This window comes from Anoplopoma fimbria, chromosome 16 (assembly GCF_027596085.1).
Source record: "Anoplopoma fimbria isolate UVic2021 breed Golden Eagle Sablefish chromosome 16, Afim_UVic_2022, whole genome shotgun sequence".
Taxonomy (NCBI): domain Eukaryota; kingdom Metazoa; phylum Chordata; class Actinopteri; order Perciformes; family Anoplopomatidae; genus Anoplopoma; species Anoplopoma fimbria.
Genome location: NC_072464.1, coordinates 17068186 through 17089415, shown reverse-complemented (window position 1 = coordinate 17089415; position 21230 = coordinate 17068186). Strand labels below are relative to the sequence as shown.

The window sequence follows — 21230 nt, the reverse complement described above, 5'->3', positions numbered from 1 at the left end:
AATTTAAGCAGGATGGAATCACATATATATATTTTTTCTATTTAAAATGCATTTAACAGTAACATTTGGGACTTTAGCAATTGGTAAGTGTGACTAATGCTGCATTCTGTCATTCTGTCAGACTGTTTATTTGTGTTTTCTGTGCCATTGAAGGGCGTTGTTCCTTTGCCGCCTTCCGTCTGCCTGATTCCACGTGAAAGCAGTATTACTGTACAGTGAGTGCATGAGCGACATTCATAGGCAACCAGAGATGAAAATGAAAAAGACTCATCAACGATGGTATTTTCACTGAAATCACAGATCATTCAAACCTGTCATTTTTTCCCCCAGCCAAGTCAAGCAGCCGTAGCACTTAAGGGACCGGTTGGTTGTAAACTGGGAATTGAAGCATTAGCTTAGCCAGCCACCTCAGTCTTTCTCCTTCAATGCCCAAGGCGTTCCAGCGGTACCTTGTGTGGAGGCTTTTAATAAAGACGCTTGTTTGAATCCTGGAACAATGAGCAAGGGCTGCATTTCAGGTCTGACATTGCAGTAAAATGCCATCACATTGCCCAAAGGGCTAAACTTCATCCAACTGTGAAATCTAGTTCTTAGAGGGAGAGGGGTGAAGGATAGAAGGGAGCGAAAAGGGAAGGGAAATTATTCTGGTCTGTAGGGCCTATAGGGACGCTGATAGGTGACCGTGTTGTGGTCACTTATTGTTGTAAATAGAAAAGAGAAATGACTGTTTTTTAACAAAACTATATTGGATATGATGTGAAGCCTAACATTAAAGAGAGATTTAAGGAACGCTTTACATTTACATTTGGATATTCATCAAATCAAACCATCACCTCTATTAAAAAAAAAGCCTGCAAATATGTTTCAAACTGCAAGAAAACTCACTATGTAATGTGTTTTTCTTTCCAAGTTCTCAATAGCAAGTTTATTCATCATTATAATGCTTTTTCTGTCCCAAAACAACAATTTGGAAAATATTAAAAGGGACAGACATGAATGAGGTAACCAGTTTGGTACAGTCCGGCTCTAATCACAGCTGCAGTTTAACCCCTGGCCCGCTGATTGCGATGCAGCTGTGAGTGCAGCTGGGAAACGATGCTGGTCCTTGTCACAAGATGAATTGTAATCAACTGTACAAGGACATCTGGTACTGGATGGTGGGAGAGGAGCAGTGAATAGTCTTGAAATATGTTTTGGAAAGAGCATCAAGCAAGGTTGTAGTTTGCCGTGATGTTGGATGGATGTAGAGGGGAACATAATGGCACTCTGTCCTCAAATGTATGTCAATACTTCCATTTATTGTGCTCTTAGTTCATTCTGGTTATAAGCAAAGTGAAGGTACATTGTCCAATACAGATGAAAGATTGGGTTTGTGTCCACCTGGCACCTTTCTCTTTATCTTTCTGTTTGCAGTGAATTTAGAACTTCCAGGTGTTAAAATGAGTGTTAATCAATTAACACCATAACATATACTGTTGTTTATATTGTAACCACACTTTTTGTAGCCCACTGGGCAGATTGTAGATTGCAGATTTATCTTCAGTAGATTAAAGACACGTGTACCAGTTCACCTGACATCAGGCCTTTACATGGCTTAAAAGGAAGTTGCAGTAGATCTCCATGAAGGTAGCTTTTTTTTCTACTATTGCATCCCCAGTGAGTAGCACTACCAGCGATAACCCAAAGCTCATATCAGAGAGTTGAGGATCAAAATGCTACCAAGCCAGCCGAGGTAATCTGTCACACCAAGGTAGCCCCTGGGACAGCGGGTGGTGGTCCACTGATATACACAGCAACATTCTTAAACTTGCACACGACACACACACACACACACACACACACACACACACACACACACACACACACACACACACACACACACACACACACACATCCATTTATATATATATATATATATATCTCACACAGACCCAGTACAAATCGACTGAAAGAGTTCCAATTCTAGAAACAGCACTATGTTTGACTTTATGAAAGCTCACTAATACATTGCTCATGTTTGCCTCTGAAGCAATACACAAAGTTGGACTCAAATTCCCCAACTCATTGAGAAATACTTTTGTAATTCTAACCATTTGGGAGAATTCTAAACTAAATAAGCAGCTACTTAAAAATCAAAGTTTAGTATTTTCTGTTCACACAGCAAGCCCCTAAATATTCTAGCATATATTATGACCAGAGATACTGCTGAGTGCATCTTAGCCTTAGAAAAATGATCTTTTTGGAATCCCTGCAGTATGCAAAAGGCCAAGACGATAAAGGACAAGTAGCAATAGTATGTTCATAGAACGTTATTGATCACAGTAACTGACAGAAAAAGTAAAAGACATTTTGAATAGCAAATATATTGACATGCATCTATGCCCAAACTACAATTGGGCAGTTAGATGAATATATGGGCTATCAGTGATTGGCTTTAATGGTCTGCCTCTCCAGAATGAGTGATGAGCCGCTGCTCAGTGGGCACTAATAAGGAGCTGCCCGAAAGGGAAAAACAGAGCATAGAGCTGCATATTTTCACATCTATTTGACCAGACCAGAGTTGGTGATTGTTGGAACAGCGGGAAGACTAACTAAGACTATTTTCAATGATTTAACAAGGTAATCCAGCAGGTCTTAGTTCAGTGAAAGGGAGAGACTTCAATTCAGAGGGTGTATAGAGTAAAGGTTTAAGAATATTTATTTTCTTGACATTTTGTGAGTTTATTTTGTTGGTATTTTGAGGAACACTTCTTCGAGCTGACACTAAAGGGGGAGTAATTTCCCCTAAAGGCTTTGTACCAGAAATCTCTTTCTGCAAGAAATCTTAGGTTTAGGCAACAATCCTACTTGGTTAGGTTAAGTAAAAGATCATAGTGTGGGTTAAAATAAACCCTGAGGGCGAACCTCTCCCATGTGTGAATACATCAATAATTGCCGGTTGTTCGGCTGACGGTGGCCAGTTGGGAAATTTTAACATAACGCCCCACCCTAGCACACACACCAATAGAGCCTTAGACAGAATCCAGGAAGCTCTCTGTCATCACACTAACAACCCTAAACACTCTAATCACCCCACATTAGATCTGATCTTATTCTCCACAGAGTTAGCAGCAAGCAATAACTGGGAGAGCAGAGGAAAATGAAGGACGGGTGATACGGAGCAGATGGGAATGGAGAGGGGAGGTGAACGATAAACTTGCTTTTGTAAATCGTTGATGTATGACAGCACAGCAAGAGGGACTCATAGAAAGATGGACAGTCACTGACACATGATGTATCATTTATAGTTGTTGCATGCATTGTTATAGCAAATGGAAACGAAGTCCTGCAGACATTATATCAGACACTATCTGACTGGCTGATGCAGCAATAAGTCCAGTATATTAATTATAGGAAACTGACTTTCTGACTGATGCTGATGAAAGTTTTTATGAATAAAGAAGATAATTGATTTAGATAAGGAGGGAATACACAGAAAGTGTGCAAGTGAGGGTAGCATTTTAGTTAAAAAATAGGAATAGTACTGCTTTAATATTTAATAGACTAGACAGAAGATATCAGCTTCATAGTTGACAGTGCAGTTCACCTCTATTCTCAGACAGCAAATAGTGCTCAAAATATTGTAACCCTTAGTTTCAAGTTGTAAATTCTTCTTGTTAGTTTTAAGGTGGTGAACACTCACTGAAAATAATATTTATCCTTGATTTTGACCACATGAACACGTGTGCACATTTCTGTGAAGGACATGATTAATTCAAGGCCATGGCAGAGTACAAATATCTGCTTGAGGGTTTGGTTTGCTGATATGAAACATGTTTCAAGTGGGAGAAAAAGCTGATCAGGGGCTACCAGTGCTGACAAAAACCATGAAGTAATGCTTATGTCAGAGGTTGGTATTCTGAGATAGCTACACACATTAGCTGGAGCATTTAACTGACAAGGTCCACACTCCAAACCTAGAGCCAGTTTCAGTAAGAAATGCTAATTTATCTGTATTGCAAGACTTGCTGGAGTCTCAAGATATGATACATCGATGACTGTAAAGCAAAATGAATGATAGAGCGGTTGAAAAACTCACGAGCACATGATCCATCAATCTCCTCATACGCAACGCTGCAGACGCATCTTCCCAGGGGGACCAACCAGTCTCCATCAGCTCCACAGAACAGTTTGGGTGTGTCTCTTTCTTCAGCATGGTCGACACAAGCCCCCCTCACCTCCACCAATGAAGAAGAGTCCACACGAGGCACTGTGTCCGGAAATGAGGCCAGGTTCCTCAGCGTGAACGGACATTTCTTATAGTAAATCCTCACTGACACCAAGGCAATGCAGGCACCAATGTCCTGAAATGCCAGATAGAAGCCCTTTCTGGTCATGGGTCCCACCTCGCGCACCTCCGTGTTGAGCTTGAGGATGCGATCTCCGAGATCCATCTGAGTGAAGCTCTCATCGGCAGCGATGGTGTCTATCTTGGTGTACTGTGGGGGCTTGAATTTGACAACGTGAGCCTCATCGGTCTCATGGTAGAAGAGGTTGAAAGTCTCCTTGCAGGTACCAGACACCCAAGGGATGGAGTTGCAGTCACGCAGGGTGAAGCGAAGCTCCACGTAGATCTTTTGGGCGGCCTGCCGAGAGATCCAGTTGGAGCGAAGCCAGTTGTTCTGGTTGGGCTCCATCACATTGCAAACCTGGAAAGTATGGATGGGCCGGTTGTGCTCGTCCATCTCCGTGATGGCGTCCCACTAAATAAGAAGGGGATGGGGGTTAGAAGAGGAAAGAAGAGGGAAAAGCAAAGAAAAGTAATTTATTAATCAATAGTAATTAAAAGATAAGACAAAAGTATTAAGTCCCTTTGGGGGCCCCAGCATGCAAGTCTGTTCAATATAAATATGATGGACATAATGAAGAACAATCTATTGTTTTTACTAGTAAGGTTTTAAATGTAAATGTTGCCCTGATTGTGGTGCCTAAAGATATGCCATAGGGTCATTGAAATCCAAAAGGTTCATTCTTTTTAGAGTACGAATGTGATTAGCAAATTCAATTGCAATTTGCCTGTTTCTACCTATTACGAGACACCTTGTGTAAAGGTGGATATGTGGGCTGGAAATTGAATCAGAATTAAAGTGTGACTGTCCCCCCAAGAAGAATTACGTTGTTGATCAGGCTGGATGGATAGGTCAACAAAACTGAATCACAGGAGACTGCTGTTCATTTCCAGTTTCCAACCATTCATTGTCATTTTTATAAGTAAGACCATGATTGTTTCCTTAACCGTAACCCTGCGTTTAGAACTGTAACAATGATGACAAAGCTCTAATATTGGCTCATTCATTTAAACCAACCAAACCACAAAGTTTCCCTAAATGTATCAACATAGTTCTTAAACCAAACCAGGCTCCTTCCCTATAAATAGTTTTTTGTGTCAAACCAAACCTACCAAACTAACATTCTAGTTTCTACAATTCTATTATTAAATCCACGCTGCTGACACAACAGATTGGAACATAGTCATAGTTGTGTTGCTAAATTGATTAGCAAGGGACTCTATGGCTGAGCAGTGTTAGCTTAGTAAGCACATTTGGGGACAGCATGCAAACCAGCTGACAAGTGATTTATGATCATTTCAGTATGAATACTGTCATCATTCACATTCCTAATGTAATAACATTTGGACTATTGTCTTCATTGATAACATTCCATTAAAATGCATGTATTGGTTATATGTAACTTCAATCAACAAATTGTTTGCAGAATGAGCTCCAATCCATATTACATGCAGGTCATGGGTCCAAACTGCCAAACAGGAAATGGATGGACTTTTCAGCAGATGTAACTCGGACCGTACCATTTTAAGTAGGGTAAGAGGGTTTTTTACATTGTTTCAGGGAATAGTATTTTTAAGTACCCTAATCAACTTCTATTGTTCATATTTCTATGTTAGGACAATTAGAATAATGATTAGACATTGATTTTGAATAAATAATTACACCCTTTCTTTTTCAATTACTTTTGAAATACAGTGGCATGTCGGTGAAGTGGAAAATTTGAATCATATTAAGTCAGACAGTAGGTTGTCGAGACACTTGGATCAAAATGATAAACAGACAGAGTATTATCCTCAACACTGGCAGGAAAGAAAACAAAAAACAATGAAGATTTAATCATCTCTTTTGCTCTTATCCGTCAGCATTCAAGGTAGGTTTCCTCTTGAATGCTGTCTGACTCCAGCTGCCTAGTCATCAGCTTTGCAACTCCCAGGTCACATGATCAGGGCGTATGGCAGCTTTGCAGGGTCATGAGGTTACCTGTCCCCATGTTGATTGGAGAGGAGTTAATGGGGGTTTTTAGCCTCCTGGTCCCGCAAGGCTCCCTGGTTTTATTAGAGTTGGGACTGGCTACATGGGCGACCCCGAAACCACCCAACACCGACCTCCAAGAATCAAATTACCTGCCTGGGAAAAGGGGCTCTCAAATCACCTCGCTTATAATGCAGCACTGGACCCTCCACAGCTGCAGCGTTTGCCTTTGTGTGTCTGGCTTTATATTTAGACTGATATCCAAATAAATAAATAAATAATCATACCCCCCCCATATAATCTATATATGATTATCTTAAACTATTACTACTCCTACAATTACTTCACCCACACTTGCACACCCAATACTATCTCCTGGTATGAGCAAAACACTATAATCAACATGTTTTCACAGAGACAAGCAAGAGATGCGAGTGGGAGGTTAGGTGAGGAAGGCCAACCGTGGAGCTATTAATTACCAACCAACACATTCACATAACTATCATTTTGTGTTTAAAAGTGCTGTGACTACAACACATATACACAAAACACACACTTTATGTCCACATTCTCCGGTCTGAGAGAAGAGATCCCCATTCTAATTAATGGCTGGGAACCACTCCTTTATAGGCAAACACAGTCCAGAGAGTTGCAATAGAGCTGCTGGTTAATTTACCAATACTATTTGCTTGATAAGCTCTTGCATTTAATAAGCTGTTTTGCACTTAGCTAAATATTACCTCTTGATGAGAGTAGTAATCAAAGCCAAATGTTTGCTTTCACATACTCATTATCCTTTTTAATAACATGTTCTAATTCAATCATCCAAGGACGACGGGCTTTAATCTGCTCTTCCCCCAAGATGTAATTGTAGAATTAGAGTCAAACAAATTGATTTTGATTAGATGTGATATTGCCAATCACACGTGAGGCTATGCACGATGGATTTGGTTGGGCGTTCAAAAGAAGTGCAGTAAATTCAGGTAAAATATGCTTATGGTGTAATTAAAAGCCAGAAATCATCTTCTAAAGATGAGGGAAATTTAGCTCTGTTAACTTTGCAACAAAGAAGGAACAGTATCACAGATTATTCATCCATCGTGTTCAGCTTTTCACATTAATAGCATAAACAGTGGGTGATGAAAATTAGAATTTTAGTAAAACTTGTTGAGATTAATGAGAATCAGAATAAATTTAACTAACCCTAATTACATATCTACCAACATCTTTGCCATGCTTTACTGTACATACTGTATGTCAGTTCATTTTCTGACATAAGGAATAGTTCAGCATTAGGGGAGATATATGTATTCACTTTCTTAGTGAGAGTTAGATGAGAGAATTAAAACCACTGTTGGGTCTTTACTGTAAATATGAAGCTACCGCCAGCTAGGCTAATACAGTATTTTGGTATTAAACCAGGGTAAAAAGAAATCCAGATAGTATGATTTTCAAAACCGCGGCATTTTCGATTATGCTGTATTTATTTGATATATGGTAGAGCACAGTCTCTTTGGTGTAACAGGCAGCTGAGCTCTAAAACATAGCAACATCATGTTTTGGAAACATCAAACTTCCAAATCCAAATGAACACATTGACCTACCAATGTATCTATAACCTTAATGATTATCTCACTACCATCTACATACATACTTAACTGGATACTTAATGAATTACCTTTTTTAAAATCAACTTACTTTATATTGCAAAAATATAATTTTTTTCTGTTTAACCTTAAACTGATCTTTTTTTGTTTCAGTTATTTTATTACACAGATGCTCAACTTGGTCTGGCCATGGAACTTGCACAAGTGTTGATTCAATGCTGATTCAATACACCCTTCAGGCCTTTTCAATATGATTTGACCACTCAGTCAGCTGCTGACCTGTAGAGGTGTTTGTAAGAGGAAAGATGAATCAACAACCCTTGGGCTCCAAAGCTTTCTTTTAACTATAGTAAGTGATACAGTTTAGAAGAGGTACTGAAGGAATTGAGATTATACAGGACAATATCTTGTATTGGTTTAAAAAAGAAAATGTTTGACATTTCCACATTTGAGACATGACTTGGGAATCAAAAAGGTCATCTTAAAAATGTATAAAAACAAGTAATCTTTGTTGAACACACAAACAAACAAACTGAGATTGGTTGATAAAGGTCTTTCTACCAGACATATTGTGTAACTGTATCAATGACTTCCAGCTTGAACAGATAAACAAGAGATGAGACTTTGTTTTTGATAAGCCAGATGATTAATATTGCTGCAAATTCTGTACATTTGTTTACATTTTTCTACACCAAATACAATAAATCAATTGCTGCTAATTATTTTGAATTAAATTTATGATGCCTGACTGACATAATAGTGAAGAGTGGTGTCAAGTGTCTTAGTTAAAGTTTATATTTCTATAACCAAGCAATCCACAGAACCCCAGACTGTCACCTATCAGTAATGAGTGTTACAGAACTGTGTTTGTGTTTGAACACAGAGCGAAGTCATTCAAAGCCTTCAGCCTTTCTACTCAGGACATTTTATAATGTATCAATGCTGATTTCTGTATTTAAGGGATTGGAGTTCTAATATCGTCATTCAGACTGAAGACATTCCTCATATTGGACTACATTCTTTAGTAAGAAAGTAATGTGTTAAAAGTTGTTGTAAACAGAGAGAGGAAAGATAGAAAGCAGGAGATAAAGAAAGAGATGTAAAATAAAATGTACTAAGCACGCATGGAGGTATGCTGCTGAGTGTTTTCTCAGGAGATACAAGAGAATTACTAAAGTTAGGAGGCAATTAAATGAGCTCAAACGACACTGTAGATAAACTGTGGCCAGAGACAGAGAGATAGAGGCAGCGATATTAGTGTGGTTTGTCCCTAAGGTGGAAAACAATCCACGGTGATAGGAACATATTGCTACTCAAATCCCCAACTAAATACCATTCACAGATAATCTAAAAGCCTCCAAGACGTCCACATGCTGACAGTTAGCTGATAATGTCAAGCACCTATGTGGTGTCAGCACTTTTTAAATAAGTCACTCTGCAGCTTTACGTTTATAGGAGCTAGAAATTGAGTTTTTCCAAGTTGTCTTACAAACAATGACATTGATTTCCCTTTAATTGACTTCTAAATAAAAGGTTCGTTTCAGCGACATCATCACACCTATGGGCCAAAGCCTGAAGTCCCATTGAAATAACCAACCTGACAGGGCCTTTGCCACTTTTTTTGTGTCTAGCGCTGATTTGTCATCTGAATAAGAACTTCCTTTTTTCAAAGTAGAAAACTTTAAGTGAAGCCACCTCAATAACTTGCCATCTAACCTGAACATGCACAATTGAAAACGGTCAGAAAATGTGGTTGATTGATTGCAGCCTGAGACCAAAGCCGTTATCGCCCATAACTCACGCACATGAAAGAGAGCCAGTCATTTTTCTGGCCACTCGCCCGGAGATGAGCTCCTTTTATTTAAACTGTGAAACCTCGAGCCCTATGGAGAACAGTACTTTTTAAATATAGTGTCATAACCCGCTCCACTCGTCCTCCATCGAAATTAAACATTTAGCGATTCCTAGCGTACCACTTGGTTGGGTCTAAAAAAATGTATTAAAAAAACCACGATTTCAAAGTCAAATGTCCTCTGTGCGAATGACAGTGTGTTATGACTTACTATTAAAGAACGACTTAATAATTAGGCCTATTACTGCCAGAAACCAGTGGGGAAGGTTAAGTAATGGAGCTTTTAAAGGTGTACTATCAGACTGGTAGGAGACGTGTGTGCTCATTGTGTGAAAATCTTTACAGATTTGGTTGGGCGGCTGTGGCGTAGTGGAGAGCAAGGTAGTTCTCCAATCAGAGGGTCGGTGGTTCGATACCCGGCTTCGGCAGTCGATGTGTCCTTGGGCAAGACACTTAACCCCAAGTTGCTCCCGAAGGCTTGCCATCGGTGTGGACTGGATGTTGCATGAATGTTAGTTAGAGTGCATGGTAGCCTGTCATCAGTGTGTGAATGGGTGAATGATATGTAATATACTACTGATTGTAAGTGGCTTTGGATAAAAGCGTCTGCTAAATGACTGTAATGTAATGTAACACACACACACACACACACACACTAAGTATAATACCCACTGTAGGACGTAGCAAGGCGAAGAGAGTCTACTTTATCCAGTTAATGTGTAGTGGAGCAAGTGGCCATTGGGTAGCAACTGATTGATGTTTTATTTATACCATGAGAATATGAGTCTATGTATGCAAAGTTACATCTAAAATCACCTAATTCACTGATACACATACAACCGTGTACAATTGTGTTGTAATATACATTTCTATTAATTACAATAAACAAGTTTTGACAGTCAAAAGTATGGAAATGGTTGGACATTGGGATACTGAATTTTCCCTAAAATATATATGAGCTATCTTTGTGCCTGAACAATGAATAATGAGAATAAATACAGTCCACCTTTTCAACCAATGGCTGGAATTTAGCAGGTCCCACAGCAATTAAAGGGAGGAATTACAAATGTCCTACGGGAAACAAAGACACTGCATATTGTTTATTGTTGGTGTGAAAGAGGAATACAGTAAAATCACAGGTGTTCATTTGTGCCACAGGAGACTTGATCTGTATAAATATTTATAATTAATTTTTCTTTTGTCATCCCCAGGGATTTTGGGACACTACACAGTGTCCTGTAGCATCACCTGCTTTTCTAAGAACAAGACATGCTCCTGCTGTGGTCACGCATACACTATGTCAGTGGAGTTGGGAGCAGGTGTGTTTTTACCCCGTCTCTGGAGGCTTCCTCTCTCAATTAATGCAAAGATAAAGACTGGGGAGAACAAAAATAAAAAAAAAACTAGCCAGCGTGAATACCCACAGAGGCTTTCTTTCTTTAGATCATTCCCACTATCCTTTTTGTTGTTTATCTTTTTGTGTTTTCTTTCCCTCCTCCAGACAACATTTCTACCGAAAACATTAAAATGCATTTATTTTGCGATTTGACACAATTTGACACACAGAAAACTCCAATGTGAGGATAAACGTATTAACTCTAAAACAACGAGCATCACTCCCTCTGCTGGACTCACTCCTGTTGGGTCATTTATCTCTCTTGTCCTGTTTTCCATTAACTTCCCAGCCTGGTGATTAAATTATAACTGTATATCACATTACAGTTTGTCTGGGAAAAAGCTACCACTTATTACATATTGGCACTACCAACATGTAACACTGCCTGCCTCTAAATACACAGTTAATCCCATTTATGGTATGCTAACACTGGTTCTGTTTCTAAAGAAATCTTAGACATAATGAACTTAATACTCTGTTGTCCCCGGGTGGAAAGTGATCACATTATCTGAAGGGTCTGAGTCTATTTATTTTTATTATTTAGTCTATTTATTTTAATTTGTTATTCGTTTAAGTATTGCATAGTGTTTTAAGGAGACTTTTTATTTCTCCATACCTAGTGTGCATTCTTTAACACCCAGAAATTAAAAGCATTTCTAAATGCTTCCTAAGTTTCCTAAAACTATTTTCTTTCTTTTCTCTGTCTCTCATATTCTTTTCCGTAGCTTCCTTTTCTCTATCTAACCTATCTCTCCATTATTCCTCCATCTTTCTCTCCTTTAACCTCTCTATTCCCAAGTCTTTATTTTTGGCTCTTTCTTTCTACCTGGTGCCCTCTCTATCTCTGTCTGTCCCCATACACTTTGTCTCTTACATGCAAGTGTGCGTCTTGCTGAACTGTATGTGTGTGTGCGTGTGTGTGTGTGCGTGTGTGTGTGTGTGTGTGTGTGTGTGTGTGTGTGTGTGTGTGTGTTTGTGTGCGTGAGTGCGATGCCACTGTCACTGGGATTGAGAGATTTTTATTTAATCCCAGAGCCTTCCTCAGTGATGGATGAAAAACCTCTGCCTCCACCTCACACACACACATACCATAGCGATAGAAATGAGGGAGATGGATGAAGAGTCTTTGCTCACTAGGGAACTTGATATCAGCTCTTTGACTTCATGAGAAAGAAAAAACAATGAGAAGAAAGTAAAACAACTAAAACTGTGTAGGAGAAAGTAAGAAAAAAAGGGCATGTGCTAAATTGGATGTGTTCTTTCTGGAATTTTTGTATGATTTATGAATAATAAAGATCACTGGCTGGAAATTTTGACAGTTAGAGAGAGTGAATAAAATCACCCAGATCCAACTCCTTCACCAACCATTTCATATGATTTAGTCTCAGAGACTATCTGGAAGATTTTAACATTGAAAACCACTTCATTACCTCCAAACTAACTCACTCACTAACTGACTCACTCACTCAAGCTTTCACTCACCAGATAACATAAAATATAATACAATGTATTTTATTTTATGTTATATTTCACAGCCGAGTGTGAAGCGGTCGGGATGAGAGTCAGTACCTCCAAGTCTGAGGCCATGGTTCTCTTCCGGAAAACGGTGGATTGCACCCTCTGGGTTGGGAGTGAGTCACTGCCCCAAGCGAGGGAGTTCAAGTATCTCGGGATCTTATTCACGAGTGAGGGTAAAATGGAGCGGGAGATGGACAGGCGGTTCGGTGCAGCGTCAGCAGTGATGCGGGCGTTGTACCGGACCGTTTTGGTGAAGAAGGAGCTGAGCCGTAAGGCAAAGCTCTCGATTTACCAGTCCATCTACGTTCCAACCCTCACCTATGGTCATGAGCTTTGGGTAGTGACCGAAAGAATGAGATCGCGAATACAAGCGGCCGAAATGAGCTTCCTTCGTAGGGTGGCTGGGCTCAGCCTTAGAGATAGGGTGAGGAGCTCAGACATCCGGAGGGAGCTCGGAGTAGAGCCGCTGCTCCTTCGCGTCGAAAGGGGCCAGCTGAGGTGGCTCGGGCATCTGATCAGGATGCCTCCTGGACGCCTCCCTTTAGAGGTTTTCCAGGCATGTCCAACTGGTAAGAGGCCCCGGGGTAGACCCAGAACACGCTGGAGAGATTATATATCTCGTCTGGCCTGGGAACGCCTCGGGGTTCCCCAGGAGGAGCTGGAAAGTGTTGCTGGGGAGAAGGACGTCTGGAGGACCCTCCTTAGCTTGTTGCCCCCGCGACCCCGCCCGGATAAGCGGAAGGAAATGGATGGATGGATGGACAATGTATTTTACAATACCAGTGTTTAAATGGAATTTGAAATACCATGCTTAAATACTCTCGGCAAGGCTAAATTTTAATATTAAAATCTCACAAACCCCAAGCTGTTCTCAAGTACAAGCTTAACTTAAAACATCTTAATCGTCATATGTATTTCACCAATAATTACCTAAAATCTAATCCCTTGTGAGTGCATTTTATCATAAATGTATGTGTATCTGTGTGTGTGTGTGTGTGTGTGTGTGTGTGTGTGTGTGTGTGTGTGTGTGTGTGTGTGTGTGTGTGTTTCAGAAGTTGGTCTATAGTGGGCTCATTAGGGACAAGTGGGGCTTAACTTGGGGGATTTTGTCAATATCTGGCAACCTCGGCCGAGTCATTGTGTCTAACAGTGCCAACAAGACAATCAATACTTTGATTGAGGAATTATGGAAATAGATTTCCACTGTGTGCTTTAGGACTTCCAATTCAATAAGTAAAGGTGTGCCAATGAGGAATATTGACAGCATTTGACACTGGACAGAACCTGCATAACAATATTGAACATGTCAGAAAATCCTTATTGACACCATAATGGAAGGAATGAACACCCTATTTTCCAATAAACAGCCTGGTGGTGAAACTGCTTAATATGAGTACATAGCCAGTAACGTTGATGTTAAGTTTCAATCCTAACTTTGTCATTAGTTTTCTGTCTTTTCTTTTGAATGTCTCCTTATTGCGTAGCGGCCAGTTTGTTAGGTTGGTGTACAATGATTGAAGACAGTATATTGTCAACTTTGAAACACTTTCCAAGGAGTTAGATCAACCCATTAGCTTTATATTTATATTCTACGGTCAGGAGGAGGCTATACATTGATCTTGTACACTTGCGCTATTTTCTTTAATGGATCTATAAGCAGAATTACTAATGGTTGCAATCTAAAATGATGAGGCTTTGCTGGTGGGATGCAGAAATATAAACATAAAATCCTGCAAGAAGCTGGCTGCAAATATCAGACGTCTAATATTTAAGTAAATTATGGTTATAATATTTATCATTCAGACCCAGTCTTGTGCACCAGATGGAGCATAGTGTTAGTTCAGACAGCACACTGAAGTTGTACTTGCAATAGCTGACTGGCATTATCTGTTTCATGCATGCTTCACAATCACTGGTTCATTCACAGCTGTGTGGCGATCAGCTGATTAGTAACGTCCATATTCAAGGATTCAAGGACAATTTATTGTCATTATGAAACACAGGGTTCCACAATGATATGCGGTTGTAGTCCATTTTTAATTGTCAATTTTTTGGGAACTGTAGCAACAAAACAATTCTGTGAGCAGATAATATGGCTTGCATCTTCACATTAAAGAACTGGGCATCAGGGAAAACGTGTCCATCAACTTTAACTTTAAGCACCAAGCATTACTAGACAAAGTCTGCCTCGTCTTGTCCCACTGGAGCTTTGGCTCTGTCCTGCAGTCCGCCCTTCAAGTGCAGCTTGATCTGGGGATGCCAAGATGGAGCAAGACTCTGTTAAGATCGTGGTAATAACAGTCAACGTATCTTCGGTTGCTGTGTTAGCCTGAAGTCTTATTTCATCCATCTTATTTTTCTGCCAATGGACATGAGCCAGGAGTAGACTGGGTAGTGGAGTAGCCTTAGGCCCCAGCTGGGTAAGCTTAACTTCCGTCTTGGCTCTCCTCCCTCTCCCCTCCCTGGGACAGTTGACTCAGCTTGCAGTGGCGTTTTGGTCCAGCTGGTCCGGCTTGGTGGTCAGAAGATGCTGGGGGCTGTGATCGTCTCAAGGTCTGCTACACTTTATGAAATCCCCACCACCTCCTTCTCCTATGTTGATGAGTGTAGCTCCATCATATGCCATACTTTTGCCTCTACATTTGCTTCAGATGGTCAATTCAATTAATTGACTTATTTGTCCCTGACTAAACTCCTTCCACATCTCAACAATATAACAGAATGATATTCCACAGTTCATCAACATTTGTAACACACAAAGCTGTGATGACAGATTGCAAGTGATTTACAATTTTTTTTTGTGAAACTATACTTTTTAACACTTCAAACTATAGCTTCTATAGTTTTCTATATGATGATTTGGTTGTACCAGAGTGTGCTACTTATTATTACACTTGTAAGTTGGATGCATTTTTACTAAGTTCTTTTCATCTGGTTTCTTAGATATCTGGTTGTTTGCCACTGCTCTTTGGGGACTGATTCTTCAACACACACACACACACACACACACACACACACACACACACACACACACACACACACACACACACACACACACACACACACACACACACACACACACACACACACACACACAGTATCCCACTGCCTGTCACCAGCACATCCCCAAATCAATAGGAGAAGTGAACAGTGGTGAGCAAATGAAATCCAAAGGCCCTGTGCTTCGCTCGTTCCTGCATCCATCACAGTGGATGGGTGGCCAGCAGGGTGGAGCCAGAGCACCCGCATCCATCTGTCATCCCTGGTGCTCTCACAAAGTGACACCCTGTTGGTGATGTTCTCAGTCATCCTCCTAAGAGAGCCGAGGGCACTGAAGATATAGAGTTCGACCTGTGTTGCCATTTTAAAGACTGCACATGTTGGACTGATGTTTGCGTGGAGCTGATATCCTCTATCTTTGTGTGGGGAGCATTTATTTAGAGCTAAGAAACACCCAAATGACACAGATTAAGTGGTTCCTCTAGAGTTGTATTCTGGCCTTGGTGTAAAACACCCTGGAAAATTAATGACAAACCAGTGAGAAAGACTAATAAAATTAAAGTGTTCCCTTGATACCCAGTTGTATCTATCAATTAAGCCAGACGAAACTAACCAGTTCTCTAGACTTCAAGCATGTCTTACGGACATAAAAACCTGGATGACCTGTAACTTTTTAATGTTAAACTCTGAAAAAACAGAAGTTATCCTACTAGGTCCAGATCACCTTCGAATTCAATTATCTAACGATATAGTTTCTCTAGATGGCATTGCTCTAGCATCCAGCACTACCGTTAAGAACCTTGGAGTTATCTTTGACCAGGATCTGTCTTTTAACTCTTATATAAAACAGATCTCAAGGACAGCCTTTTTTCATTTACGTAACATTGCGAAAATCAGGCAAATCCTGTCTCAAAGTGATGCAGAAATACTAGTTCATGCATTTGTTACCTCTAGACTAGATTACTGTAACTCCTTATTATCAGGCTGCTCTAATAGGTCTCTTAGATCTTTACAGTTGATCCAGAATGCTGCAGCACGTGTTCTAACAAAAACTAAGAAAAGAGATCATATTACTCCAGTATTAGCTTCTCTGCACTGGCTCCCTGTTAAATCAAGAATAGAATTTAAAATTATTTTACTTACCTACAAAGCTCTAACTGGTCAGGCACCGTCTTATCTTAAGGAACTTATAGTTCCATATTACCCAACTAGAGAGCTGCGCTCAATCAATGCAGGGTTACTTGTGGTTCCTAGAGTATATAAAAGTAGGATGGGAGCCAGAGCCTTCAGTTATCAGGCTCCTCTTCTGTGGAACCAGGTTCCAGTTTCAGTCCGGGGGCAGACACACTCACCACTTTCAAGAGCAGGCTTAAGACCTTCCTTTTTGATAGCGCTTATAGTTAGGGCTGGTTCAGGTTCGCCTTGGTCCAGCCCCTAGATATGCTGCTATATGCCTAGACAGCCGGGGGACTACCTAGGATACGCTGAGCTCCTCTCTCCTCTTCTCTCCCTCCTTCTTTATGTATTAATCTCCTATTTATGCACATTACTGATTTTGCTTCTTCCCCGGAGTTCTTGTGCTTTCTCGTCTCGCAGGTTCCCAGGAATCGGGGTTATATTTGGACTGTCATCGTGCCACCTACTGAGGCCCTGCTGACACCCACTACTACTACCACTATCATTATTAGTCACATTACTATTATTATTGCCTGTACTATTACGCTTATTGACTTGCTTCTACCCTGGAGTCTTTGTGCTTTCTCGCTTCGCAGGCTTCTATAAATCGTGGTTGTACCTGGACCATGGATGTGCATCCTGCTACGGCCCTGCTGACACCGACTGCTACCACCATTATTATTATTACTAGTCACATTACTATTACTATTACCTGTACCATTAAGCATTTTAGCTTTACTCCCACCCTGAAGCCCTTTTGCTTTCTCGTTCTGCAGGTTTCCATGAATCGTTGTGGTACCTGGACCGTAGTCGTGCCTCCTGCTGTGAGCCGACTGACACCCACTGCTACTTCGATTATTATTATTAGTCACATTACTATCCCTATTTTCATGGCTATAATTCTACTGTAATAATTGCTGCTGTTATTATAAGTAGTCTTATTATATGAATCATTTATGTCATATACATTGAATGTGTTGTATCTAAGAACTGTTATGCTGCTCATTCTGTTCACATGACATCTATTGCATTCTGTCCATCCTGGGAGAAGGATCCCTCCTCTGTCGTTCTCCCATAGGTTTCTTCCTTTTTTCTCCCTGTTAAAGGGGTTTTTTAGGGGAGTTTTTCCTGTGCCGATGTGAGGGAAGGACAGAGGATGTCGCATGTGCACAGATTGTAAAGCCCTCTGAGGCAAATTTGTAATTTGTGATTCTGGGCTATACAAAATAAACTGAATTGAATTGAATTGAGGCATTTGATTGCAGGTTTTACAGACTGTTGAGTAAATTCCTCCCACGACACTGGAATGATTTATTTGGTCAGACATTGACACCATAATAATTTACCCATACACCTCTATCATTATCAGAGGTGAGAACAGCCTGGCTGCTCATTGATTTAGACGTCAAACATAAGCCAAAGTATTGACAATACAAGGGCCAACCCTGGCTCTCTCTGTGTTTTGAAACCCGATTTGAACTCTACTTTTGCCGTCTTGTTTGGACAGGCAACACTCCTCGAAGCTGCAGCAAACTATCACAATGCTGTGATCTGACAGAGGACGGACCAAAGCAAATAAACAACAGAGCAACACGTTTCGCCCTCTGTGACATCTTTGCAGAGTATGCTTGTATACACTTCTTTGAGATAAGAAGATATAACGGTGAGGCATTGAGGGTGCAGAACAGAGAAGAGATAACAGTTTCACATTTCTAAATGTATTAGACCTGAACCTGGACTTAACCTTAAGCCTCAAGACGATTGGGGAAAAGAAGAAATACCATTGAGACTGAGCCTGCTACAGTATGTGGCGACTATTCCACCAGCGCCATGTGAACAGAGCCACCTGATTTCAACATTTTTGATTCCTGCATAACAGAGCTCATCTATCCAAAATGACTTTGCTGTGTAAAGCCACATACGTGTTTTCCCTAAAAAGACAATGGAGTGGCTGATTATAAATGTCATTGCTATAATGGAATAAAATAAAATAGTAATCTCAACTTTCATAGAAAGAAGACGTTTCCACAAAAAGCAGCATGATTTGACGTTCAACATGTTTGGTTGTGTCACCATCTTATGTCTTTGTTGTATACTGGATTTAATTTAGCTCTAGCTGGTGTAGTAACACATTTATGCCATGAAGCACAGTATAATGTCCTTCACTATGATGGCCTCTGGAGATCACTCCTCTCACTGATAGTAAATCAATCATGGCTTGCATTAATGGATGTAAACTAACCACATTTTTGTAGTCAAAGAGGCTGTCCTTTCAGAAAAGACAGTCTTGATGCCCACTCTGCATCACAAACATCCGCCCTTATGAATTGTCCACGAACAAGATACTGAGCCCCACCACCTCTTGGGCTGCCGTTCTTACCCCTGACCTCCCAATTGCAATGTTAATTCAAATAAACTCTGTGTCACGTCCATCATCTGATAAATTCAGTAGGTAGTGCTTACTTTAGTGCTTGACTAAAGAAAAGTGATAGGAATTAGTATTTTTAAATGTAGCAAGCAGAATTGTAAGCTCGAATAACAGTCAGGTAAGAGTGCTCTTCTGTGATGTCCCCGTTTGAATTACAATGCCTTTTTGGAACTAACAATTGCCTTAGAGCAAATTTAACCCTCAGGCTAACAAAAGCTCTGAATCCCTGGATGTTTGCACATAAAAACTGGCCAATCTCCAGTCAGAATGAAAATAAAGTATTATAAATATAATTTATCAGCAGCTTCAAAACCCACATACCAGTAAAACCCTATCTACCTGCAGGATCAACAAGGGATAAGGGCTTGAACCTTGTCTCTTTCAACCTCTTCTATCTCATTTGCCTAAACGCTGATATGTCACTCTGCTCCGCACACATTGACTCTTTCTCATCCGAGCTGACACAGACCAGAGACCTTTCTTTTTTTCCTCCCCCGAACCAGCTCAGGCAAACTGTGCGTGGGAAAAACGAGGGGGAAAAGAGCTTGTCGTTTTACATATCTATTTTTGCCAAAGAGGCAGGCGGGCAGGCAGTCTGGAATGTCAATGTTTGGCTCAGCAGCCTCTGACTGATGTGAGATCACAGTGACGGCTGCACACAGCGGTACACACACAGACTTTGCCAGTGGGTGAGGAAGCAGTATGCAACCATAGACAGCTTAGATAAGACCAGGTCACCCAGGTAGAGGAAAGCATGCTGCACAGACACACACAAATAGAGTCTACCTTGAACATGGATTCAATGTCAATTTATAATTGTTTCATAGTCTAATCAAAAAAGGTAAGTCTCAAACAGGGTTCTTTGGAGCTATTGCAAATGTTATTTTATGTTTTATTTTGTGTATATTCAATTAATGAGAAGAGTCTCTGAGAATCTCAGTTATGTCTACCCTTGAACCTATTCAGTATTGAAAGCTACTCTTTTTCTGATCTGCACTCATGAGTCAGAAGCAGGGGTCTAAATGGTATCAACTTTAACACTGGAGTCAATGATAAAGACAACTCTGGCATTTTAAACTGTAGAAAAGGGCAGCACTATCTCATTCGTTCTTTCTCTCCGCCCCAGTTCACTTAAATTAAAATCTGCTTTTTTTGGTCTAACACAAAATAAACTAAGTGCTGTTACAGCAGCCATTTGATGTTTATTACTAAAAACTCCAGAATTATTATCTCAAAGTGCAGCTCAAGGCAGCAGTGTTATGAGGAGACAAGCTATGATTAAACAGAATACGTGAAATAACTGCGTCATCTGGAGTGACATTATAAATATCACTTCTATTCTAACGTTTCAGTTAGTTAATTAAACTGCCCTCCCTCTGCAGACGTACAGGATGAAACACACACAAACACAACTGCAACACATTGTCTCTTGCCTGTTTTCACAGTCTGCTGCTCTATGTTAAGAAGAAGCTGTCAGAGAGACAGAGTGAGGGGGGGGGGTCTTCCTTTTAGTGAAAAGGAAGAAAACGGGAGAAAGATATCAAGAGGATGGGGAAGGGAGAAGATGAAGAGTACCGGAGGCCCAAGACAGTAAGACAGAGCGGACAAGAGGTAAAGAGAATGTGGTGCATGCAGAGCTGTTTGTAAGTATGTCTGAGACTGGTGTGTGTGTGTGTGTGTGTGTGTGTGTGTGTGTGTGTGTGTGTGTGTGTGTGTGTGTGTGTGTGTGTGTGTGTGTGTGTGTGTGTGTGTGTGTGTGTGTGTGAGTGTGTGTTTCAGCCCTTCTGTATGCTTGAGAGCAAAACCTTTTCTCGTAACAATAGAAAAGATAAGGGAAAAAAATTGGAGGACAGTCAAGGGGATGCTTTAGGATAAAGATTGAAGGTTAAGGTGAGAATTAGGATTACTGTAGGCTTAGGTTGGTGGGATGAAGTTTAAGTACAGTGATTGCTGC

General features: G+C 40.5%; 1 protein-coding gene across 1 annotated transcript in view; it reads right to left on the bottom strand.

Annotated features, from left to right (window-relative positions):
• Positions 1-21230, bottom strand: part of LOC129105006 (ephrin type-A receptor 6-like) — a 140351-nt gene that overhangs the window by 95980 nt on the left and 23141 nt on the right. The window contains exon 3 of the mRNA XM_054615870.1: positions 4079-4742. Within this exon, the coding sequence (XP_054471845.1) occupies positions 4079-4742 (664 nt within the window). The remainder of the gene's footprint in view (positions 1-4078; positions 4743-21230) is intronic.